Source organism: Coturnix japonica, chromosome 3 (genome assembly GCF_054131305.1).
Source record: "Coturnix japonica strain WE chromosome 3, WE-NBRP24, whole genome shotgun sequence".
Taxonomy (NCBI): Eukaryota; Metazoa; Chordata; class Aves; order Galliformes; family Phasianidae; genus Coturnix; species Coturnix japonica.
In genome coordinates, this window is record NC_140665.1 from 73578903 (window position 1) to 73603650 (window position 24748).

The 24748-nt window shown below is 38.8% G+C and overlaps 1 protein-coding gene across 1 annotated transcript in view; it reads left to right on the forward strand.

Annotated features, from left to right (window-relative positions):
* Window positions 1–24748, forward strand: part of SNAP91 (synaptosome associated protein 91) — a 67243-nt gene that overhangs the window by 30110 nt on the left and 12385 nt on the right. The window contains exons 10-24 of the mRNA XM_015858986.3: window positions 963–1033; window positions 1452–1457; window positions 2402–2429; window positions 5159–5268; window positions 6516–6616; window positions 10676–10690; window positions 10836–11006; window positions 14543–14650; window positions 15185–15442; window positions 15640–15717; window positions 15825–15896; window positions 16376–16459; window positions 17372–17455; window positions 22896–23033; window positions 24313–24462. Coding sequence (XP_015714472.2) covers window positions 963–1033; window positions 1452–1457; window positions 2402–2429; window positions 5159–5268; window positions 6516–6616; window positions 10676–10690; window positions 10836–11006; window positions 14543–14650; window positions 15185–15442; window positions 15640–15717; window positions 15825–15896; window positions 16376–16459; window positions 17372–17455; window positions 22896–23033; window positions 24313–24462 — 1474 coding nt within the window. The remainder of the gene's footprint in view (window positions 1–962; window positions 1034–1451; window positions 1458–2401; window positions 2430–5158; window positions 5269–6515; window positions 6617–10675; window positions 10691–10835; window positions 11007–14542; window positions 14651–15184; window positions 15443–15639; window positions 15718–15824; window positions 15897–16375; window positions 16460–17371; window positions 17456–22895; window positions 23034–24312; window positions 24463–24748) is intronic.

The following is a 24748-nucleotide window of genomic DNA, read 5'->3' on the forward strand; positions in this document are numbered from 1 at the left end:
ATATACCCTGGAATTAAAGACATTATTTATGAAAAATACCATAGGTTTTGCTGTCAGGAGTTCTGGTTGATCTGAAAGACACTGATAAAGAGAATTCCCCTATTAAAGACTGTACCAGTGATGAAACGGTAACCCTGAAGAAGTACTTCACTGTTATGTTCTGCTGTATCTCTTGAGGATTTCCTTCTTGTGTGTTGATCTTGTAGAATTCTACTTATTTGGACATTATTTTTGTATTGGAGTAGATAAGTGCCCTGTCATTTGTATTTATAACTACTTTTCTTAACTACCATTGTAACAGCAAGTGCTTGCCTGGTGATATTGCTAATGAAGAGGTTGCTTAAAATAAAACCTAAGATAAGGGAGCCTTGAAAAATGCTTAGTTTTTGTCAATATCCAAAGAAGTAATTTTGCTGAATTTTGAGTTACCTGCTGGGCTCAGTAACCTGTGCCTGGTTTTGAGAAGACATAAGTGAAAGTTGATAATGGGATGCTGGCAGTATTAAATCAAAGTTAACTGATTTGGGGGGCATTGGAACAGACTTTTAGCTTGTTTTATTTAGATATACAAATGCTATGCAACCCTTTGGTGTTAAATGATGTGTTGGGGATCTCACTAAAACCAGAACTTGAGCTTGTTATTCTTATCCTTGACCCTGTGGATGCCTGTGCTGTTGTCAATGTTTAAAACTGACTCAAAGCATGGTGAGGACATCCTGGATTCTGGCTGTAGGGTCTGTTTGGTAAAGTGAAATGCTTTCTCTCTGCAAATTTTGACACAGTATTGTCTTTCAAAATCTCTTTACCTGAATACCTGTAGCATGGAAATCCACTACTTTCAGTGTTATAGTAACAGCATGAGTGTGCACATGGTGAACTTCAGAGAAGTTGAGCTAGATTTCTAGTATCGTCAGGTCAAAGTAACCATTTTTTAATGGAGTGTCTTTCTCTTTGCTTTCAAGGCTCCTAGCAGTCTTATGGAGACTCTTGAGCAACATCTAAACTCACTGGAAGGAAAAAAACCTGGCAACAAGTAGGTGTATGTTTTGAGAACTTGCCTCAAAGCAGAATATTAACAATTTGAGACTAGTTAATATTCAGGTTTGCCTCCCAATCTCCTTTAGCCATTTAGCTGGAAAATAAGATGTGGTAAGACTGGGCATTTCCTTTCCCTTACAAAGCTGTCTTAATGCCAGCTGTTTTTCTTACTGGGGTGGGGGATGGGGGAGAGACAATGAACAGCTCAACACTTTTCATAATGAAGTAAAATTAACTGTGAAGCTGACCCGAAAGGAACTGCTTTCCCCTGCTGCCAAGGATTTTATTGTCAAAATTGATTTGTTTTCTAATGACTTTGCATCCTCTTACTAGATGCTTGTCATGGCTAACTCTAGCAAGGATTAAGCTAAAGTTTTGTTTTCTCTTTTGCTGTTGCTTCCCTTGCAATTTAGTGAAGGGTAAGTACATATGTTTATGTATCACTTGCATGCAAATGTGGTTTTGGTGATTTTTTTGTTTTGTTTTTAAGATGGCTTAGATACCTTCAATAAATTGTACCTTAAGTTGTTCTTAGTCATTTCTGTCTTAACTCTAGATCTTCTAATCCATTCTACAGCTCCTAGATTGTATCCAGTTCAATTAACCCATAGGATGGATGCTAATTCAATACTGGCACATTTTTTAACTTCAGCTCCTCTTTTTTTTTAGTTAGCACCATTGTAATTCTTCATTTCTTAGATCAAAGCAGCTCTAAAAATGTGTAGCAGTATTTTCATACTAATAATGATGAACGTAAACCAATGCACTGACATGTATTCTGAATTATGACTAAAGCTCTATGGATTAGGATTGCTGTGAGTATTCTTGCATGTGAGAGAACTTTCAGCTCGGGACTTTTCTACTCTTTCCATAATTTAAAACATTATTTTAAAGTGACCCTGACTTTCTTTAAAGAACAGACTTCAGAAATTGGCTGATGCATTCTCAGAAGACTCATTTTTGATAACTGCTTCCACATTGGTCTTATTCTGCTACCCTTTCAGGATTTTATAATGTAGATACATCTTGCCCCAATAATTCTTTCCTACTGAATTTTGTAGGCCCTGAGGCAAGACATTTGAATGCATTTCTGCCTTTCTTCCATTAAGGAGAGCTTGTTTAAAAGGCAGAATAATCCAGTGATACCAATTAACTAAAAAGATTCATTTAAGCTTTGAAGTTACAATTTGCATTCCTTGTCTAAATTGACACATGGAAGTCTGAGAAATTGGGAAGGCGTGCAGTTGTGGGAATCTTGTGACAGTTATGATGCTTAGTTTTTGGTCTTTTTGCATGTGTTTTAAGTGCAAGAAACAAGTTTGCAGAAGTGTACTTATGTCAAACCCCTTTTCATTCCCCCTAGATCTGGGGCTCCTTCTCCTCTGAGCAAGGTAAATAATGCCAATTGCTGTACTCCTTAATAACTGTACATGTGATATGCTTTATAACATAAGGGCATAAGGAGTTGAGATTTTCTCTCCTAATTTGTTTTTTATTTAGGCTTGGTCACCTAGACCATACCCAAGTGACAAAGCTGCATCTTTAAATGGGCTTGTAAATAACAGCTTCATAAAAGCACTTCGGTGATCTGCAGGGCGATGCTGCTTAGACCAGTGCAGGATGTTAAGCAGCTTTGCTAGGGGCTGATGGTCATGCTTTGTGAAAACCTAAGACATTCATACCTTTATCCCAAGTGGGTTTGTTTTTGTGTTTTTTCGTTGTTATTTTTTTTTTAATCTTTATCAGTGAGATAGTTGCTCAGTTCTCTTTCTTCTCAAGATTCTTCTCTCTGTTTTCAGCTTTTTATGAGAAAATGCTGACTCTTTTCCTTCCTAAAAAAAAGTATATGGTTTTAAACTGTAATCTGATATACCCACATTAGGAATTCTTTATTAGTGCAACTGCTCACTGTGAAGCTAGAGTTGCCAGTGAAAACAGCTTGGTTAGAGTGTCAGATAAACTAATGAGCTTTGCAGTATTAGTAATACTAGTTCCTGCTGTACCTGAATGGTTACCATATGTCATAGCTCCATGCTTAATAAAAAGAGTTGTATAGGAAGAACTGAATGCAAATTTCTGAATCTGAAGGATTCTTTTCAATAGTTGATTCTACTGAAAGCTGTTAAATATATTTCCAAAAGCATTTAGGTTGCTTGTAAAAAGGGTTTTTTTCTAATATTGTAGCAGTTAAAATAACACACAGAATGAGTGTGTTTCTTGTAGTAAGGAGCCCAAAACTGAACACAGTAATAAAGGTGCAACTCCACGAGAGTTGAGTACAGAGGAATGATCACTTCCCTGCTCCTGCTGGCAATGCTATTTCTGATACAAGCCAGGATGCCATCGGTCTTCTTGGTCACCTGGGCACACTGCTGGCTCATGTTCAACTGTGCATTGATGAACAGCCCCAGGTTCATTTCTTCCACACAGTCTTCCCTCTGCTCCAAGGCTGTAGCATTGCCTGGGGTTGTTGTGGCCAAAGTGCGGGACCTGGCACGTGATCTTGTTGAACTTCATCCCATTGGCCACAGCTCAGTGAGCCCTGTACAGATCCCTCTGATGGGTCTTCCTACCCCCAAGGAGATCAGCACTTCCTGCCAATGTAGTGTCATCTGCAATCTTACAATGTTCAATTCCCTCATCCAGGTCATCAGTAAAGATATTGAACTGGACAGACCCCAGTAATAACCCTTGGGAGCACCACTTGTGATCAGTTGCCAGCTGGATTTAACTCTGTTCACCACCAAATGATTCAGAAAGTGTTCTTACAACTTTAGTAAACCTTCTCTATTTATATGAAGACCAATCTAGTCTCAAATGCTTGAGAAGAGTTGAAAAATCATGTATCTATCTCTTGTTAGCATTGTGATGATGGGATGGCAGTATGGCAAAGGGAAGAAAATTACTTCAAATCTGCCATACTTTTTTCATGTTTGAAAGCTGCCAGAATGGTAAATAGTAATGAACAAGTGACTTGTTTTCCTTTTGTGAGGAAAAGTATCTCTACTGAGCTGAGGGAACAAAGTTCATAGTATCTTTTAGTGTTAAATTGGCATGCCTCAAGGAAATGTGGTTTTTCAAGGGTACAGAAAAACTGCAGCATATTATGTTGAGTGTCAGTCCTTGCAACACTTAGGAAATCCTTAAGCCCCAGAACTGGAGGAGCTACTAAAACAAAATCACAGGCTGAGCTTTTTGTTATATATTTGTAAGAACTTAACAGCTAGCACAAGTGATAGTTCTTTTTCTTAAACTCTCTTCAGTCCAAAGGTTTGTGTATACACTTTGAACTTGAGTTTTAAACAGTTATCTTCTCCCATGGTTTTCATCATTGGAATACTAAGGTGCTGTTGTGGACTAGGAGGTATTTGATTTACTGGACAAAATGAGGGATCTGACATGTGCAGAAACAAACCCACAAACATACTTGGTCCCCAGAATGGTCTTAAAACTGATAGGAGGGAATTTGTTGATGAGCAAACTGTTTTCTTGAAACTTGCTGAGAATCCTTTGACACATAGACTCTGTTAGTTATCCTGGCTGGGATTTGAAAATGCAGGTAATCCAGCGCACAGATCTGAGTTAGCTGCTTAGATGCTGCTGAACCCAGAGGACAAAAGCTGATGTGATGCTTGCTGCTGGAGTCTCCATGCACTCAGAGCACCTACAGTAGGCATTTTCTCTTGAGTCAGGCATCACTAAGTGGAATCATCATAGAGTCGCTTGTCTCAGCCACCATTTTGGAGAGATATTTCTTTGCTTGCCTTGGCACAAGGGAAGATTTCCCCTGTCAGGAGAGGGATGTCACAAGCGTGTAGGCGTGCACACCTCTGTGTGGCTAGAAAGAGAGGCACAGGAAAGCTGTTTTGTGCTGGTATAGGCATTAGAATTATCCCATGATCATGCATCGTACTTGTGACCTCTAGCAAGGAAACCAAATGTTCAGGTTTTGTGAATTACTAGCCCTCTGAAAATGCAGCCCAATCTTCTTTAAATTCTCTCAAGGTGACAACAGTTCACAATAAGACTTGATGTTCAAATTGGACTTTATATGAATCTGTGCAGCAGTTGTTTGTGGATAAATGCTGGCATACTGAACACATTTAAAATATTTCTGCAGTCTTCTCCAGCCACAACTGTCACATCTCCCAATACTACTCCAGCAAAAAGCATTGATACATCTCCTCCAGTGGATCTTTTTGCAACTGCATCTACAGCTGCTCCAGTCAGGTAAGCTTAGAAGTGTATTTGAGTTATTACGCTTGATGTTATGAACTAGTCACACTTGTAATGGGAGATTAGCCTGCAAGATTTTGCTTACTTTGCATATAGTATCCAACAGTCCTGAATGTGGTATAGAATTCTACCAATCTAGTTCACACAATAAACCCATCCAAACAAGAATGCAAACTTTATGTCTACTCTGATTTGTTGTCAGTGTAGTACTGATTTTGTTCAATTCTCACCGTAGTAACATCAACTTATTATCAAATACATTGAAGTAATATGCACATCCAAAATAGTCTGCTGACCTTCTGTACAGTTTCTAAAACTACTAAAATAAGATTCCTTTCTCTTGCTATTCAATTCAGTTAATGAAGCACAGAAAAATATAATGAATGTTGGGAAGAAATAAAAAATAAATGTTAAATTCCAAAGAGGAATTTTGATCAGCACTTTCAAGTTAAAACTAGGACAGACTACTGTTGTTCACTGTAATGAGAAGAAATGAAAGAACTCTAAACATATAAAGGCTCTGGGCTTGAACCAAAACTATAAAGAAAAGACTGATTAATTGTTGAACACTTCACTGAAGAAAGAGCTTCTACAGCTTATTATTTAAATGCTCTAAATGAAAAAACAAAAAACAAAACAAAAGAATCACAAACAAACAAAAAAAAAACCCCACAACCTTGTTTCCTAAGCAAATATTCAGATGGATTTAGGCATCAAAATTTTACCAACTCCGTTCTACCTAACACCTATTCATTACTTAGAAATGCAGGTTTCTGGCTTTCAGATACGGCATGAGGAGTAGAGCTGTTTTCAGTTGCAGTGGTTATTTCCTCTGTTCTTAAGGGACACCCGGGTTTTTGAATTTGGGTTTGTTGTTGTGGGGGTTTTTTTGTTGATGGTGGTGGTGGCTTATATTTTTTTAAAAACTTTTCAGGGATTGTCACAGTTTAGTGATGTCTCATACATCTATTAAAATGTCATTATCAAGTAGTGTAAGCAAGTTAAGATCCTATCCTAGGATGTTAAGTTCTTTGGCACTCACTGCAGTTCCGTTCCTGGTCATTGCTCTGATTCGAAGACCTGGAAAAATTCCCTCTCTTAATAGTTCCATCAGTCACTCAGTCTAAGGATGGCCTTATCCAACCTAATTCCTACAATCCAACCATGACTTTTTTTTTAGGATGTGACCTAAGAAGAAAGATTATTCCAGTATTTAATAATTCTCTTCCTTTCTTTGGCAGCTCTTCCAAACCATCCAGTGATCTTCTGGATCTGCAGCCAGATTTTGCTGCTACTGGGCAAGCGGCTCCAGCAGCGCCTGCTGGAGCGACTTCTTGGGGAGGTATAGAAAACCCACTGTCAGCATTTCTTCTTGCTATCTCCCTCTTTTTGCTTGGCTGGCTGAACTGTAACCTATCCCTTTTCATACTAGCACAGGATGTTCCCAGCTCACTTTCTGGGTTCTGCTGACCTGACAGGCATGCATTCCTTTGCAGCAAAAGACTACTCCTTTTTCTAGGGATATGCATAATTGTATAAGCTGATTATAAAGGCCTGGATGCAAAGCTGTGTTTGGGGGACAGGATTGTATAGCTGTATGAGCATGAGGGGAATGGCTAAAGGTGAAGAGGTAGGGCAGACATTTTAAAATAGCCAGGGAGGTAAAACTACAAATGCTCATTTGCTTCTTGGCAAGTTGTGTGATATTAGCACTTCTGTTCAAGAAGCAAAACACACAGACCAGTGGGGGAAGGATCAAAAATATCTTTTAAAACAGAAAGTGTCTAGAGCATTCTAATGATGGTAAATTAGTTCTACTGTAAGAGTTCTACCTCTGACATTCCTTTACATAGTGTGCTGAAAAACTTGCTTTTCCGTTCCGAACAGTAATAAGAAAACAGAAATAGAGGGCTACCTGTTTTCAAATAGGAACCAGTTCTCTGGAATATGAGCTCTGTGGTGCAGCACAGGCTGAACCGAGCCTGTTCCAGATAGCCATAACAGTGATGGTCTGAAGAAGACCACAATAAATATTAGGCAATGCTCAATTCTCTCCTCCTGAGGACAAGGATTTAGGCTACTTAGTTGTAAACCTGTTGTGTAGTTGTAGAAATCTTCACTCATTACACTTCTTACATCAGGAATGTTGTATTGAGTCACACTGAATCCACTGTGAATGCTAATTCTGGATACTAGTGACCTCTGCATTCTTTATTACTGTTCTCATCTTCAGTTTGTTAAAGATATTTGTCACCCAACTGCCTCATTGTGAACGTATAGCTTTGTAGACCATGCTTTGCATATTTATATTAAATCAGTGGGTGTTTTTTATTTTCTTCAGAAGTGGTAGTTTTATTAACTGAAATATAATATTACACAGAAAATAAGACCAAAGACTCATCTCTCCTAGGATGTCTGGGGCTAATTATTCCACATTTTTTACCAGCTTCCTACTTATTTCTCTGTAGTTATGCCCTAGCAGTTGGTGATTACCTTTGTTGTCCTCTTCTGTCATTCCCAGCTACTAGAACACAAGCTTTCCTGAGCTGTTCTGAAAGAGCTCAGGCCTCTTGGATAAGCTTTTTTTTTTTTTAATTCAAGCAATTGTTCATTTGTGCAAAACAAATAGCCATTAAAATATTGGTTCACAATGGAATTGAAAGCTGTTGATTTGGTGTTTGTTTTGTGGGTTTATCTATCTATCTATCTATCTATCATCTATCTATCTATCTATCTATCTATCTATTTATTTTGGATGAGGAATGAAGGGTTTGAGGCTTAGAAGTTTTAGAAGATGTCTTACTTGTGTATTCCTTTGAATTACTGACAACTTTTTAAAACTGGTCAGAAATAGGTCTGTACCTCTTGCTCCATAGGCAGAAGAGGGCAGCAAACTTTTTGTCCTTTGGCTGGGATTATCACCAGTCTTATCAACTATACTTCAAGCTTGTCTTTCAGAATAGCTTTTTGGTAACTCAGTAAGCCTCAAATTTGTCTGCTTTACTGATGGCAGGAGTTCAGGTGTGGAAGACCTGTTACCACACTGGAATCATACCTTTTTTCTAAATATGAAGCCACATCTGGAATACTGTATCCAGTTCTGGGCTCTTGTACTCAAGGCAGACATTTGATAAAATAAGAGAGTTTGCAGGCCGCTAACCAGGACTCCAGAAATCCAGAGCACTCACGGAGTGAAGAGTTTTAAGGAGGTGAACCTTTATGGTCTAGAAAAGAGGAGACTACAGGGGGCTCTTAGCAGTGGCTTACAACTATTTGAAAGGGAACTTGCAATGTGGAACCAGCATTTTTGGGGGAATGATAACTTGTTGTAATGAGAAGTAACACAAAGTTGTTTCAAAAGTATATTACATTGATAAAAAAAAATATTTCACATGGAGGATAGTGCAATACCAAGGCAGATCCTCTATGCACGTGCTAAAGGAATGTCCATTCTGGAAGATTTTTAAAGACCTAACCAGAGAAAGCCATGATCTGGTTTCTGCAATAGGTCTGAGCTCAGGCTGAACTAGATGACCTTAAGTTCCCTTCCACCTTGTGAGGATGTGTAATAGTGCCTTTCTGCTATCTGAGCTGCTTGCTCATCTGCAAAACAGTTCCTGCTCAGAGCAAGTTAATGTAGGAACTTGTGAGAAAGAACCAGCAAGGGGAGGAAGCTAGAAAATTGCGGTAGTTTAGAATAGCTAGGAAAATGTAAGTACCACATACTTTAAGAGGAAGCATCAAACTGGTACCTTAAATGTCACATAAACCTCAGGAATTCAGGCGGTCACTAACAAAAAAAAAATCCTTCTAAATCTTAGGCATTCATATATTCATATTTAGTGGCGTAGATACAGTACTATTTTATGCTAGGTGTATTTCTGAGTACAACATGAGTTACCTAGCAAATGAACTGTAACTTGTAATCTACACTGCTGTGGTAACTGTAGAAGATTAAGGTAGGGTAATAAATTGCCTGCAGCATATTGTGAGGCAAGCATTTTGCAGGCAGGCTAGGCTGTAGTATTGCAGAAAATACAGTAGGTCAAATTCTGTGTCTTTGCGAGATACAACTCTGATGTAAAAGAAAATTGACTTGAACTAGTCTGAACTACCTTGCAGTGTGACTTAGAGCATGGATTTTCCATCAGTATTCTTACTTCAACTATTCAGTAAGGCATTGTGTTTAATCCTTACCATATGAAGAGTAAATACGGATTGCTGTGCTATTTCACTTTATTATGACCTACAACATAACTGAATAACAAAAATGCATTGAAGAATAAACTAATAAGAGGTAGACATTTGCCAACAGTTGATTATTTCAGGTCTGGCTGTGAGGCATCCACCTGGTGTGCAGTAATGAGATACCAGAGTACTGCATTTTTAATACGCTGCTATGCTTTTCGGAATGGTGTTTTGACTTACGTTGGCTTGTGAAGTGAGTCTCAAGTAGAGATCTCCTAAGGAACCAATTACTAAAACACACACATCATTTTGTATGGATCCTTTTTAACAAGTGATGTGAAATGAAGACTAACATATTAAGGTTAACCTCTAAATACTCACTTCCTACATTTTCACTTTAACTGTAGTGAAACAGCCAGATGCTGTGCTGGTTCTTCAGTGTGTTGTGGGTAAATGAACTCATGACCCTGTTAAATGAACAATGAACCAAGGAGAAATTCTAAACTACTGATTATTAAATAAGGGCAAACTACATATTTTTCTCAGATTTTTATACCTTACAGTCTTTCTTTTGATGTTCTGTTTTGTGGTTCTGTGTGTTAGGTTTTATGTTATTTACTTAATGTCTGTTTAGGGAAAGCTTCCTCTGTCTGCCTGTGTGCTCAATCTGACTGGTCTTAGCACTCGTTAAATTGTAGAAAAGTCTATTACTAAAGATACTCATTGGCTTCTGAAAAGTTGATTAAGGAACCCAAGTTGAAACAAGGCCAGCCAGGAAGGGAGAACTGGTATGGTGTTGAACAGCACTCTAAAGTTTCTTGTCTCTGCCATATGGTAGAGAAAGGTAGGACACGTGTCAGCTCCTATGGGCTGCTGCTAAATCCTTTCTGTTGTAGGGTAAAAAACAGAACACTAGCTGTATGAAACAGTGATACATGATACCTATATATGAATAACCTGCTGATTAACTGTGAAAGAATGTAGCAAATGGAATTTATGCATTTATGGTGACATGAATAGAGATATTTAATGGAATGAGCTTTGGCATGTAACCGTAACACTGTGAGTGTTAGAAAATCAAGTGCTGAAGTGACATTTAAACTATGTGTATCACCTAGAGAACAAATGATCAGTAATGAACATCTTCAGTCTGGCAGTACTACTAATTGGTCTGTTTCTTTACACTGCTGTCATTTTAATGGACACTCACTAGACCTCTTGGGAGAGGGTGAGTAATATTTTTCATTTCTGAGTCTTCTGAATGTTAAGAGTCCATATTAGGAACTCTATCTTTTTGCAGTTGAGTGTTTGTGGTCTCTCTCCCTCTTCCCCTTACTTTTCCTGTTTGATCTTCGTTATGTGGTTGCATATAGATAATCTGGCTGCACTTTCCGGTGTTACTCCTGAGCCACAGATTTCAGATCCATTTGCTCCAGAGCCTAGTGCAACTACTGCTGCAACTACTGATACTACAACTACTTCAGCTGCTGCTCCTACAACTACAACTATTACTGCTACCACTGCTGAAGTGGATCTCTTTGGAGGTTAGTTTGGTTGCGCTAGTACTCTGTGCCAACTCAAGAGGTAGATGAACCAATACAAGATCAGCTACTTGTAATGGGACCTCTAATTTAACTTTACCAGAAGTGCATGTGTGTTGGATACTAGATGGAACAGGAAATGTAAACTACCCTTTTGTTTGCTGTGCTATTAGCTATAGACTCCTTTGCGTATATTCAACTAAATGGAAATGGAAAACTGCATACACTTAAGACTAAGTTATATTATGTTAAGGAGCTAAAAACATTAATTTTCAAGTCCACGTTGGGTTAAGCAGGCGTTCTTTCCACATTACTCAGTAACTACAGTTTCTGGAAAAATAATTATTATACTGGAGAAGATGGACATGGCTGCTTTTTGCATCTACTACATGTCATGCTTGAGCTATAGTTTAATTTAGACTTTTCCTGTAAATATAATACTGAGCCAGCCAAAATTACTTCATTTCAGTATTCTTGAATCTATGTTTTATCTTGCGTAGCACGACAGTAAATTGAACTGGCAATGAACTTGGTACTAAATGCCAATGATAAAATTGATTTATAGGAAACATTTTCCTATAGCTTTGTTATGCTCCTTCAGTCTCTAATCCTAGCTGCTAACCTTGAATAAGGATAAAATCCCTCCCCACTCAGTTTGTTGTCAGCTTACTTGTCTAATGAAGCAGAAGGCTTCTCACAAGTCAGAAACGACTGTTTCTTTTCAACATGGTACCAGCCCAGGTTTATGGAAAATTTTTCTGATCTACAAGCTGATAACAATCCCAACCATTCCATTTTTCTAGTTGTCTCTTCCTGTGAAGCATACTTCCTCTGGATCAGTGGATGTCAAGAAATAATTATAACTTACTTGATGTAAAAAACTGTATTCCAAACTTTAATGTGTGTTCACTGTTTGGGTGTGTTTGTCTATTGGTTCTAGTTCCAGGATTGATACACCTTTCAGATAATAGCTCTAGTAAAATTGCTGACAAACTGAGGAAGGAGTGAAGCTGGTTCACTGCTTCCTAGTTCCTCCTTTTAAAAGGATGCAAGAGAGTCTAGTGCTGCAGAATCAGACAGTTGAGAAGCCATTTAACCTGGGCAGCAGTTTGGGACAACACTAGGAGCAAGAATCTGACATTTGTTACTCTTGGAAGCTTGTTGCAGACGCCAAGGCCTGATGAATTCATAGTTACATAGTGTGCAGTGCATGATTCTGATGTGTTGGATTTGGAAGGTAAGTCAGTCTTCATCTAATGTAGGTGAGAAATGCAGGGTTGATCTACCATAGCTTTTTGAAGAATTCAGCCTGAATGTTGAGCGAGCTTTCACTTAAGTGGTCCCACTTAAAAATTTCCTGTCTGGAGGCTGAATTCAGAGTGCAGCTGGAGTCATTCCTGAGAGGGAAAATTGTAAAGGCTGGGGAAAAGAGGTATCTTGAAATGCTTTCTATCTCAGTAACAGAATTCAGACATTATTCAGAAATTACTGATGTGCTTTTAAATTAAATTTATTCTATTGAGTAAACAGTGTGGATAGCAAATAACAACAGACACCGTGCAAATGCTGAACATTCAGATGATGTGAATAAAAAAGCTTGAATTTTTGAAATTACACAAACCACTTTTCAGAAACATTTATTTTGCTGTGGACAATACATACTGAAGCACTATCTGGGGAAATCAGATCTGAATGGTCTCCTTCTTTCCACATCATTTCAACAAGAACCATTTGTAGTTATGCAGTATGCAGTACATATCTATGACTCCCAATTGATGTTCTTTGTAGTGTGAAGTTCCAGAGGCTTCTCTTGAAGTTACCAGGTTGTCTGTAAACTCGTGTGAGGATCAGGTATCACTTGACAGTAGAAGTCAAGCTATGTTTTCTTTAGAAGCAGAAGTTGTACAAATGTGAGGAATTAGGTAAATGTGGTAGCTGCTTTAAAGCAAGAAGATCTTTTGGAACGCTGGGAATAAACACGCAGGGTTAGTACACCAGTGTGAAGGAACAAAAAGGAAGATAAATTTCTTTTTTTTTTTTACTAATAAAATATACAGTATCCATTAACCATACATGTGATGCCATCTGTGCAAGGGCTACAACAGAACTGAGAAGCTTCAACTCTACAGCACATTTCAGGAGGGAATTGTATTGTTGGTCTACAGGCTTGTGTGGATAAAAATATGTTCTTTCACAAGAACGCAAGCTGATGTTCCACATGAAGGCTATCAGAGTAGAACAAACAGCAGCACACAAGACCTTGCACAGTGTATTCGGAAGTAGTACAATTCAGAAGTCTTCAGTCCACTTCTGTCTTGAATTTCTTCTAAGGGGTATATGCCAGTGCCTGGTATGCATACAGTAAGGTGACTTTTGACTAATTGTTATTTTTTACTTGGACAACTGCCATCCAGTTTTGTTATTGAACCTTGATACATGAAAAATAGAATTGTATTTGAAATGGCTTATTAGCAGGCCTTTATTTGCTAACAATTCATTTTAATTCTATTGCAAGAGTAACTTGCTTTCATTTCTTCTGTTCAAGTTTCAGTGCATGTTCTTTTTGGGCTTTTTAGATTAACTGGCATAAACTTGGTTTTAAAATGGTTGTTTTCATTTTAAAATTGATACTCAAGTTAAAGCATGTTAAGCTTTTTCCTGTGCTGAATTAACAGTGCAATTGCAGTATTCCTGAACAGATATATTTTTTTACCTCACTAACTTTGTTAACTTTTTTTCCAGTCAAACAAACAAATAAATAAAAACCCAAATCAAGCAAAACTCAAAAGGAGGTCATTTCAAAACCCCAAAGCTACTTTTCCCTTGCTTGACTGGGCTTGTTAGTCTTAGAGACAGTCCTGTGGAAATTAAGTATGGCTGGTCAATAGTGAAGATGAACATTCTGGATCTGTTAGAAGTAAGCTGAGTAAATATAACCTGTGATTCAGTTTTTCTAGCTTCAGAAAGATCCTGCTGAAATACTGTTAAAAAGAAGTAAATTAAGATTTTCAGATGTTTCAGATGTTGTTTAGATATTGACTAAAAAGCTAGAAATTATACCTACAGATCTTTTCCAATATAATTGGATTGTTGTTCATAACAGTGCTGAAGTTTGCAGAGCCCTACACAAGTAAATTCAAGTAAAGGATAATTACATGTACTGTGGGCCTTCAACTTGGAAGTTCAGTTTTAACACTAGCATTAACACTGACATACTGCAATACCTCCGCTCTTCATTAGTTAATTGTGGGTAGACCATGACCATGCTGCTCTGAACCCTTATACAATGAGAATAAAACCTTTTACACTTGCTGTACTTTGGGCAGATGGAGAAATTCTTTCTTCAAGCCCTGTCTAGAACTATCTCATGTGGGGTTGGGGGAGACAAAGCATATATGCTGCATGTCTTGTCTTGCTATCAGAACAACATTCATGTTGTATAAGGGGATCTACTTGTGCAATTTAACTTGTTTCTTTTACTATATTTTTCTTCTCTTTATCCTTTTCCTTTTAATTTCTGTTTTAAAACTGCACCCAAGATGCCTTTGCAGCTTCTCCTGGGGAAGCCCCTGCAGCAACTGAAGGGGCAGCAGCACCAGCTACCCCAACCCCTGTAGCAGCAGCTCTTGATGCATGTTCAGGAAATGGTGGGTTTTATGTCATTAGATGGTCTCTTGTTTTGCTGTTTTTGGTTTTGTTTTCTTTCGTTTAAACTACATGGCAGTGTGTTTTTCTGAAATTTTCTCAGTGCCTGCGATTGGTCAAAACAAACCTTAGACAGAAGAGCATGCTTAACAAAATGGCCTGTTTCTGAGTCCCAGTACTATTTTGCTTGTTCATTAGTGCTAATTGATGATTCTGACAGTGCTGACTTTTGTGAGTAGTAACCTGTTAAACAGGATATTCTTTCATCATCTTCCTGTCCTTTCTGGACTTGATAAACAGCCTATGAAAGTTCTGCCCTTTAGTAACTGGACTACTCAGCCTTTCAGACAGTCTTTATTTTGGAAAAACATAAGTAGCATGTCTGGATAAGTAGGCTAGATGTAGAACAACCTCATCTATGTGTGTGTGAGTGTATTTGCAGTACGTGCATAGCCTCTAGTTGCTTTGTTCTTGACTTCCTCCCTCACTGATCCTAAGTAAGCATACACGTATATTTCCCCTCTCCTTTTTACAAGACCCCTTTGCCCCATCCGAAGGTAGTGCAGAGGCTGCTCCTGAGCTGGACCTCTTTGCTATGAAGCCAACAGAGACTGCTGTTCCTGTAGTTACCCCTACAACTAGTGCAGCCACTCCAGCTCCTGCAACAACTCCTTCTCCAGCTGCTGCTGTTGCTGCTGCCACTACCGCTACTACAGCTACTGCCACTACCACTACTGCCACCACTTCTGCTACCGCCACCACCTCCGCTCCTCCTGCTCTAGATATCTTTGGTGGTAATTTTGTTTTTAACTCTTTGGTGGATTGATCTGTCAGGAGTACTGAACTAAAAATTGTTGCATGCATGCTGTGTGCTGTGGCTTTCAAACCAGAGAGCCTATTAATTCCAAAGATGATGTGCAAAATTTGAAAGCTCACATTCAGTACTGAGTTTCAAAAATGAGTTAAAGACGTGTTGTGTTCTTGGTCTTAGATTTATTTGAGTCTGTCCCTGAGGTACCCGCTGCACCTAAACCAGATGCTACTCCTAGCATAGATCTCTTTGGTACAGGTAAAGAGTGAAATCTTCAAATACTCTGCTGCTTTGATGCCTTGTGGTGGTGTAAACTGAATGAACAATACTCAACTTCTCCTTGTTTTTTCTTTCGTTTTTGGAAGATGCTTTTTCATCTCCACCACACGGAGCTTCTCCTGTGCCTGAGAGTTCTCTCACTGGTGATCTCTTATCTGGTAAGTGCTTGTTTTCACAGGCCATACTATAGACTTATGGTTTTGATCTTGTGAATTCTTTTTTTTTTTTTCCTTACAAGTGAAAACCAAAACGTATTGCCACTTTATATCTTTAAGCTGAAGTACTAAATTGTAGGTTTGTTGATACATTGATCACAAAATTAGCAGTTGCTGAAGATATGGATCATGAAGTGGCTAACACTGAAGTTAAGTAAGTGATGTGGTTGTTAAGAGACTGTATTCTCCTATAAGCATAAGAAAGTTATTAAGAAATGTTTTGTTTTGTTTTTCTTTAAAGTACTCCAGCGTTCAGTTGCTGTGTGAGAAATGTAACACTTTCTGTTTGCAGTTCTGCAGACTGTTGCCCGGCTTTACATACCCCATGATTCTACCTAATGGAGCCTATGTTGCTTTGAAATATTTAGCTATCATTGTTGCCTTGCTGATACTAAATATTATTTATCCTATGCTTACTGCAGTGGATGCATTTGCAGCCCCCTCTCCTCTACCCACTGCCTCTCCAGCAAAGGTGGATTCTTCAGGTGTGATTGACCTATTTGGTGGTGGGTATTTTTCCTTCCTCACCACTTCAGAGATGAATCACTTAATTTCAATTAACTTTGTGCTTTGCCAAAGCTGCCTTTCCCCCTTCTTACAGCTTTTCTGTGTCATTACAGCTAAGAATAACATGTCCAATTCTTCATATTGCACAATAATGAACTGCAAATGAGCTGTCGTCATTCCTTGTCCTTACATTTGCCATTCTGTCTTCAGTCAATGCATGTGTGATTCTTCTTCTCAGAGGTCTAATGAAAGTATATTGTGTTCTTCCTTTTTTTTTTTTTTTTCCTTCTTCTTTGCACCTCTTCACTTGCACATTAGTTTCTCTCCGTTCCATTTCTCAGAGCAAAGCAGCTGAATTTTTGAGGGTGACTTGCCTCAAACCAGAGGGCTGAATTACAGGATCTTTGTTAGATTTGACAAGCTGGAAATTAGGATGAGCACAACCAGCTCTAGAAGTGTCGTAGAAGAGATGATTGTTACTTAGAAGGAGTGAATTTTCAAACAATAGTGAAATACATATCTAATTAGAGTTGATGCGAGTCAGTAAATTATGTCTGAAATTACACCAAACACTGAATAAAATGGCTTAACTCTCTAGTCTAGAATGCTGCTGTTTGAGTTTTCTGATAAGTGGCCCAAATATAAGGATTTGCAAGCCTCACTGACCTAATATTCTTATCTTCTCCAGTGCTATTCTTTATTATAGAAAAATCTTTGAAATGCTGGTTTGTTGCATCTCCTTTTCTTCCACCTGAGCTTTGCATCCACGGTCCTGCTCTGCAATAAGGATGGCTAAGCACTTTCATTTTTTTCTGATGGATGAAGTTATCTTATTGTTGTCGCTTGTTTAAGATATGTGATAAATTGATGCATTTAATTTTGAAATCTTTACTTCCTGGAATTCTCTTCAGATGCTTTTGGAAGTAGTGCTCCTGAACCTCAGCCCGCAACCCAGGCCACTTCTAGTTCATCAGCTTCTGCAGACTTACTGGCTGGTAATAAAGAACTTATTAACAAACTTACTGTCATGCAAAATCTTATAGATAGTCTTGTGAAATTTTGTGAAATGTTACAGGGGTGGATATGGATGTTTGCAGTGGGATAAAATAGTTTTTAGTAAGATTTATTGGTACTTTAAACTTCTTAAATTAAGACTACTTTGATTTGTAATGGAGGTGTTATCTCGTAGAAAGGCTTGTGTTGGAAGGGACCTTAGATTGTCTTGTTCTAACCCCCCTGCTGTGGGCGGAGTTGCCACCTGACTAGACAGGAGGCTGCACTTTTTATTCCTCACTTGTAATTTATCATTATTTCCTGATCGATTTAATACAGTCAACTTACACACTTCAGATGTTAGAAAATTGTATCAGTGGTTTTGCAACAGTCTTGTGTTTAACCAGAAAGAGCGGGCCGATGAGAAAGAGCCTTCTTGCGTGCAAGGGCGCAGCAGTGCTAGAAATCCTCTCCTTATACTGGCTTGTGCTAAGTGTGGCATCAGACTGCAATGCCTGAATAACTATACTTTTAGTCTGCATTCTAAAAGCTAAACCACTTCAGCTGAATTCTGTTTCTCAGAAACGCCTGCTACACTGTGTATTTTAGTGGATATAAAAATTGTTCTAAACAAGTCATGACTCTTTCCCATCCCAATCTGAAGTTAACAGCATGTTTTTTTCAAGCTTAAAGAAAGCTAAAATGCTTCTGGCTTGAAGGAGCACTTCACTCATTTTTTCTTATGTTTCTAAAAGTTGTATTTGTCAGTAGGTTATCCTTTGCAAATGTAGATGATTGTTAGTTTAATGTTGTGCTTCTGTGGCTTTAGTTCAGACCTGGAGTGGAAGTTTGCTCTTTATGCAATGATTAACCATTCTAGGCATGGTGAGACCTGATGTCATTGGCTGTCTGTGTGTCTGAAGTTCTTTCATGTCAACTTACGCAACATCAGAAATCAAATCCTATGTATGTTTTTGTCTTCTCACGAGCAGACTTCCATTATATGAGAGATCTGTAATGCAAGTGAGATATCTCAGTGGTTTTGGTAGTACCTGCTCTCTGTGTGGGCATCTCCTAGTTCGGCTTCACTAAAATAGAAGTGTTCTAGAGAACAGTATGCATATCTGTTCTGAATCTGTTCCAGTTCTGCCAGTCTGACTACTTAGTAGGACATACACTGTGAGGACATACTATGTATAAGCAGTTTCCAGACTTTAGGTTGGAAGACTTCCTTTTGTTTTAATCCTGTTAATCTTTGTATTGGTTAAACAGCCTATGAATAGCTTTTAAACTGCAGATGAGACTTTACCGAGTAGATTCTGGTAATTTTATAAGGAAAAAAAGTTTACAAAAAGAAAAGGTGCTGCCCTTTGCAGTTATGTGCATTATCTGGGGGCTGGGTGCAAAGATGTTGTGAGGAAAAAGCTAATCCTGTTTATGTGAATATTAGAATAAAAAATACGTTCAGTCTTTATCTGTATCCAAACTGAAATTACTGTAAGAGTTATGCTCCAGATGGCTTAAACTTCTGTGGTGTACTTTCTGAATCTGATGATTCATATTAAATCAATGCCTGAATTATACAATGATTGTCATAAATCTGAGCACTCAAGCAGACCTGAAGCTGTTTGAGTGAATAGATTCTTTTACTTATATGCTTCCTAAATGACACCGAGTTAGAGGTGAATCTCAGTTTGGCATATACAGAGGGTTGGGAAACATCACAGCATATTGCTAAACATTTGTTCACCCTGAATAATGGCAGATGTATAGCCTGCAGTGCAATCCAGTTTTAAATTTAAGATTTTCTGGATTTTGCTGAAGGCGTGTCCTTCATGGTTTATGATTAGTTGTACCGAGTGTTTATATTCACAGTGTTATGAATATACTTACCATGCATCATTGTCTCAGGTGTTCTGCTTTCAGGTAAATGGCTAGACTCTCTTAGAAAGAGCGGTAAATTCTTTTTCATCTTTTCTAAGCCTCTCAGCAGACAAAAATAGAATTGTGCCAGTACATGCAATAGTGTAGCCCTTTTCCCCTTCTAGATCTTTCTGTTCAATTAAATGAATACATGTATCCCAGCATTTAGTAGTATGTTCTCATAAGAAATCTTACAGGGTCGCTAGTAAAAACTGCTTCAAAACCAGGCAGTTGGAGATGTCCAGACAACGTATCTCAGCTGCTGCTGTTTCTGCAGATGACTAGGAACTATACCTGTTAAAGCAGATTTGTAACCGTGCCGCAGTTTCATGGCTGAAAGCTCTGAAACAAAGACAACTTACCATACAAACTTCACCTGAAGGTGGGGAGGACTCTGTTCTGTAGCCAGAGAAATATGCGTTTTGTGGGAATTTGCAAAAACATACATAACTTTCTAAACAGAATGTTATAAATTGTGTTATGCCATGCACTGCTGCCAAGCTCCTTCTCACTTAGGAGATAGAATGGATCTAACTGAGCAGAGGATCTTCAGGCGGTTTGGGTACTAAAGGGGTTTTTGGAGTCAGATGCCTTAGTCCATCAACCATATGCCTTATTACCCTGCTTCTGATGTGATTCTTCAATGATAAGTATATTTTCTGCATGTAGTTGAATGCCTAAAGCTTGGCCTTGAGACTGATGTTGAACCAGGAGAAGTTTGTATGTAAGAATCAAAGAATGAGCCAACACTGGTAATTTTGTAGTAGATACCTGTTATAGACCATCTGATCAAAATGAAGCAGTAGAAAAAGCCTCCCTTTAGGCAGCTAGAGAAAGCTTTGCTGTCACAGACCTTGGCACTCATGAGCAGCTTTAACCACCATAATATGTGCTGGAAGGGCAGTATGACTGGGCACAGGTGATCCAGGGGACTTCTGAAATGTATTAAAGATGATCTCCTGAAGTAGATGACCAAGTCATACCAGTGTGAGATTATTCAGAGGAGGACCAACAAGATGGTGACCAGTGAATGTGACATATGAGCAGAGGTCAGGAGCTGGATCCGTTCACTCTTGAGAAGACAAAAGCTATGCATTAAGGCTGTCTAAATCTACCTCCTTGGAGGGATACAGGAATCAGCCATGTTCCTTATGGAGGTATGCAGTAAAAGGAAAAAGACAGTGTGAAAATTCCAGAAACTTTTAAAAATTAATTTATTACCATAAGAAAAATCAGATACTGAAGTTGTCTGCTCACAGAGGTAGTGAAATCCCTCATCATGGAAGTGCTCAAAGCAACTGTGTCTGAGCCAGCTGATTTGATGAGACCTGCTTTTAGCAGGGGCTGGGACTGGATAATCAGATCAGATATCACCTTCTAAACTATCTAGTGATAAGCCTGCCTCACAAACAGACCCTGGGGAGCTGGGGCAGTTCTCTGATTCAGTATGTTTGTCCAGATCCTCATTTAGCAACTGCAAGCATGTAGCTTGCTACAGAGTAGAGTTTGGGTATTAAAGATTTCTTGATGCCAGAACCCTGAGGTCAGTCTAATAAGCCCAGGGGAGCTCATGCAGGCATTTGAAATGCTCTTTGCTTCAGGCTATTGAAAACAGGTTGTTCTCTGTCCTTCTTTTGCTTCCCTGCCTCCATCCAGTCCAATCAATCAGTCATCTAAAGGAACTAGTTTAAGTTATGATGTGTCAGTGCCTGCAATCTGGAAAACTTAAGCACCTGAAGGATGTACTTAGAGGTCTTCCTTTCAGGTTGTGTTCTCCTGGACCAGTAGTGCCTCTTTTTTCCTATCCTTTCCACAGTTTTAAGTTTGGTGTTTAGTTTTATTTCATTCTGAGAAACCATCACTTTGGGGGAGATCATCTGAGATCTCACAGTAACGTTTGATATAATTGATGATCACAGTTTGAGCACAAACAGTTTACATTCAGCACTGGTTTGTCTTGTAGTTAAGTGCCTGAGGAGGATTTGTTTTCAAAGCTGGGAAATATGCTACTGTCACCATTTGGGAAATGCCTGTTTAATGTTCTGTAATTGATAAGCCCTGTCACCATGGAAAGCAATTTTGGTTAAAAACTAAAAAGGGGTTATAAAGTTTTCAGAGCTTTCTTCCCCAGTGAACTGGTAACTGAAGAAAAGTTGAAGCAAGATGAAAAGGAAAGGAATTAGCTGGCTGCTTGTGGAGTGGAACAAATTATCTAGTTAGAAGTCGAGGCAATGATAAAAGTTTCATGCCTTCTAAACTGATGCATTTATTTCAACAGTGTGGCAGTTGGAGTAACATCCTTAATTTTTCTGATTTCACATGCAAGAAGAAAGCTGTATTTGTAGATAAGAACTGAGTGGTCTCCGCATGTTAGAGAAGGTATTCTGAGGAAGAGATTTCAAGTGGGTAAACATGCAAGCTTCTGGTCTTGGAAAGTAATGATTAACTGAAGAAATGACAGTAGATTGCTAAGATGGGAAGGTCCCTGAAAAGAAGCTAAAGGCTGTGGTGGACCACTGACACATCACCATCTAATGTTCAGAGAATATAATATGCTTCCCACTCTGATAGCAAGGGGAAAATTACAGCATACATGATGTGCAGAGTTGTCTTGCTTTTATATTTGTGGTTGCAGTTGGAGTGGTGAGCTCAGAACTTCCTATTGCAAGGGCAGATGGGAAAAGCCAAGGCCAAGACTGAAGAAATATAGAGATCTCAGGCATCACGGCCAAGAAGAGACTGAATAAGAAGACAGGCTTGTAGACTAGTGAGAACTGAGGAGGTGTCATATGTCTGTTCTCTTTTTGGCAGTCTTTGCATTTTTAAACAGTTTCTAGAGTCTGTAGATAATACAAATAAGCTTAAATTGCAAGGGAGATCAAATTATATAGTGGGCAGGGGAAGGATTTTAAGAATAGTTAAGTGTGGGAATAAATTGCTTTAAGGCTGGAGAATCTCTGTGATTAGGGTTTGTTTATATTTGTGGATTTTGTTGATGCTGTTCTGAAAGGTGGAAGGGAAGGTGGGCAGCAGCATGAAGACAAGACAGTGACAAGACAGACCAGCATGTATTAAGATGATGAGAAACAAACTGGATGAGTAAAACACTGTCTTCTGAGCTGGAATTCCAGAGCAGTTGGGTCCATTAAACTGTGATCATATGCTCTTCTCAAGCTAGTATTCTGTTTTACTATTTTTCTGAACTCATCCATTTTTGTTGCCTTATGCCTGTGAGTTCACTTAACTAGCATGTAGTGCTGGAAGAATTGTGTATTCTGTTAGTGTACCTCTGGAGATACCTAAATAGTGAACATTAAGGTTTTTACCAGCAACTATTCAAAAGCTTAAATTTCTTGGATCATATTTGGCATAAGGATGCTTGTGTAGTACTGAACTGTTAGCAGTGGTCTAGTAAGCATCATCTCTGTCATTCTGCCTATCATAGATTGAGCTTTTGTTAAACACAGCCCAACAAGACTAACTCTAATGTTCACACCTCTCTTACGTGACTTTTTCAAGGCTTTGGAGGTTCTTTTATTGCTCCTTCTCCATCACCATCCCCAGTTACTCCAGCTCAAACAAGCTTACTACAGCCTAACTTTGATGCAGCTTTTGGAACAACAGCTCCAACAACTGGCAGTTCGTTTGATGCATCAGGTGAGTCAAAAGGTTTCTTCCTATGAATTTTCTAATGCATTTTATGTGTTAGATCAGTTAGTGACACCATATTAGGCTCTGAGCGTGAGCAATAGAAGTCATTTCCCTTTCATCTCAACTGGAAAAAGTCAGTGTTGTATTTAGGGAAATGTTTGCCCAAGAACTTTCTGTGACCATTTTTTATTCTACCATGTCAGTGGAAACTGAGCTAATGTGAGCATCATTCTTGCACGTGCCTTATAGCATGAATCAGGAATTACTCAGTGAAAATAATCTTTTGTAAATTAAGTACGCACCCAAGTCATCTCGCCGTTGCTGCTGAAGCTGTTTTTAAGCTCGCATGGCATCTGAAGATTCACAAAACTGAGACAAAGGTCATGTTCTTTGCCTGACTATAAGCTTAAACTTTTCATCACTGCTATCATTTTGTTTGTATCTCTTCCATCCTGTACTTTCCATGCTGGGTCCTTGCTACAAACTTAAAATTGGTGAGTTCTGCAACTGTACAAGAAAAAAAGGTCAAAGTAGTACTGCTGCTTGGTTATTTGGTTGCTTGCCAGTGCACATGCTACCCCTTCCTGTTGACTTAACATTAGCATGTACCTCAAATACAGATCAGAAGACAGTGTTGGCATGGGATGTACCAAACAGTTTGACCTCAAGGGATCTAAAAAAATGAGCTTCTGAGAGATGGCTGGACTAAGGAAACTAGCTCTGACAGTGTGGATGGTTCTCATTCCTTCTGATCTTGTGAGATATTAGTAGGTTTTCCCAACTCCCTGCTGCTTGCAAATGAATAGTAACAATCCTGAAAACTGTTTCAATCCTGTTACTGTGTCAAGGTATAAGACTATCTTTGCCACCATAATTTTGAGTGGTGTTTGCTGCAAGATGTTCATTTTAAAAGCCTTTAAATGAATATCTCCAGACAAATGTGCGTGCATCTGATGTCTCTGTAAGGATGACTGTAAGAAGAGTAGTGTCGTGTGGAAGTAGTACTAACTCTGTAAATTCAGCTCTTCAATTGAAGTGCTTTTAGGCATGTCCTGTCATTTTATTTTTTATTGGTATAACTCTTCCAGGGTTACTACTGGATGTTCAGTCTCTCGTAAAATGATATGCATGCCCTTGTTGGCATTACTTTTAATGTCAAACTGTGTTTTGGTAAGTCTTGTGACGTTATTGTCTGTGCTATATTTGTTGGACCAACATCAAAGTGGCTGGTTGTGTTTTTCTTACCAAAACTGCTGTTATTAAACCATTCTCCTTTCCCTTCTAGTGTTTGATGGGTTAGGTGATCTTCTTATGCCAACTATGGTTCCTGCTGGTCAATCTGTAACACCTGCAGCCACAACAACAGTTCCTGCCTCAGCAGCAAGCAAAGGTCTTGGAAGCGATCTTGATTCATCTCTCGCAAACTTAGTAGGCAGTAAGTGACAGTTGCTTGTTTTAAGTGATGTGGCACACAACAGTACTTTTTGTTTGTGGAACCAAACACCTGTCCATTTTACCTTTCTTGTTTCAGTGTCTTCCTGTTTCCTTGTGAAGATCAGGTTAGCTATAGGCAAGAGTAGAGCCTGATTCAGGTAGCTGGTGTTCTAGGATCATAGCTTGTCACTCATTCCATTTGAACAAGAGAAAGAACTTGTCTTTGAGGGTGACAGAGCACTGGAAAAGATTTGCCCGGGGAGGTTATAGAGTCTCCTCCCAAGGTA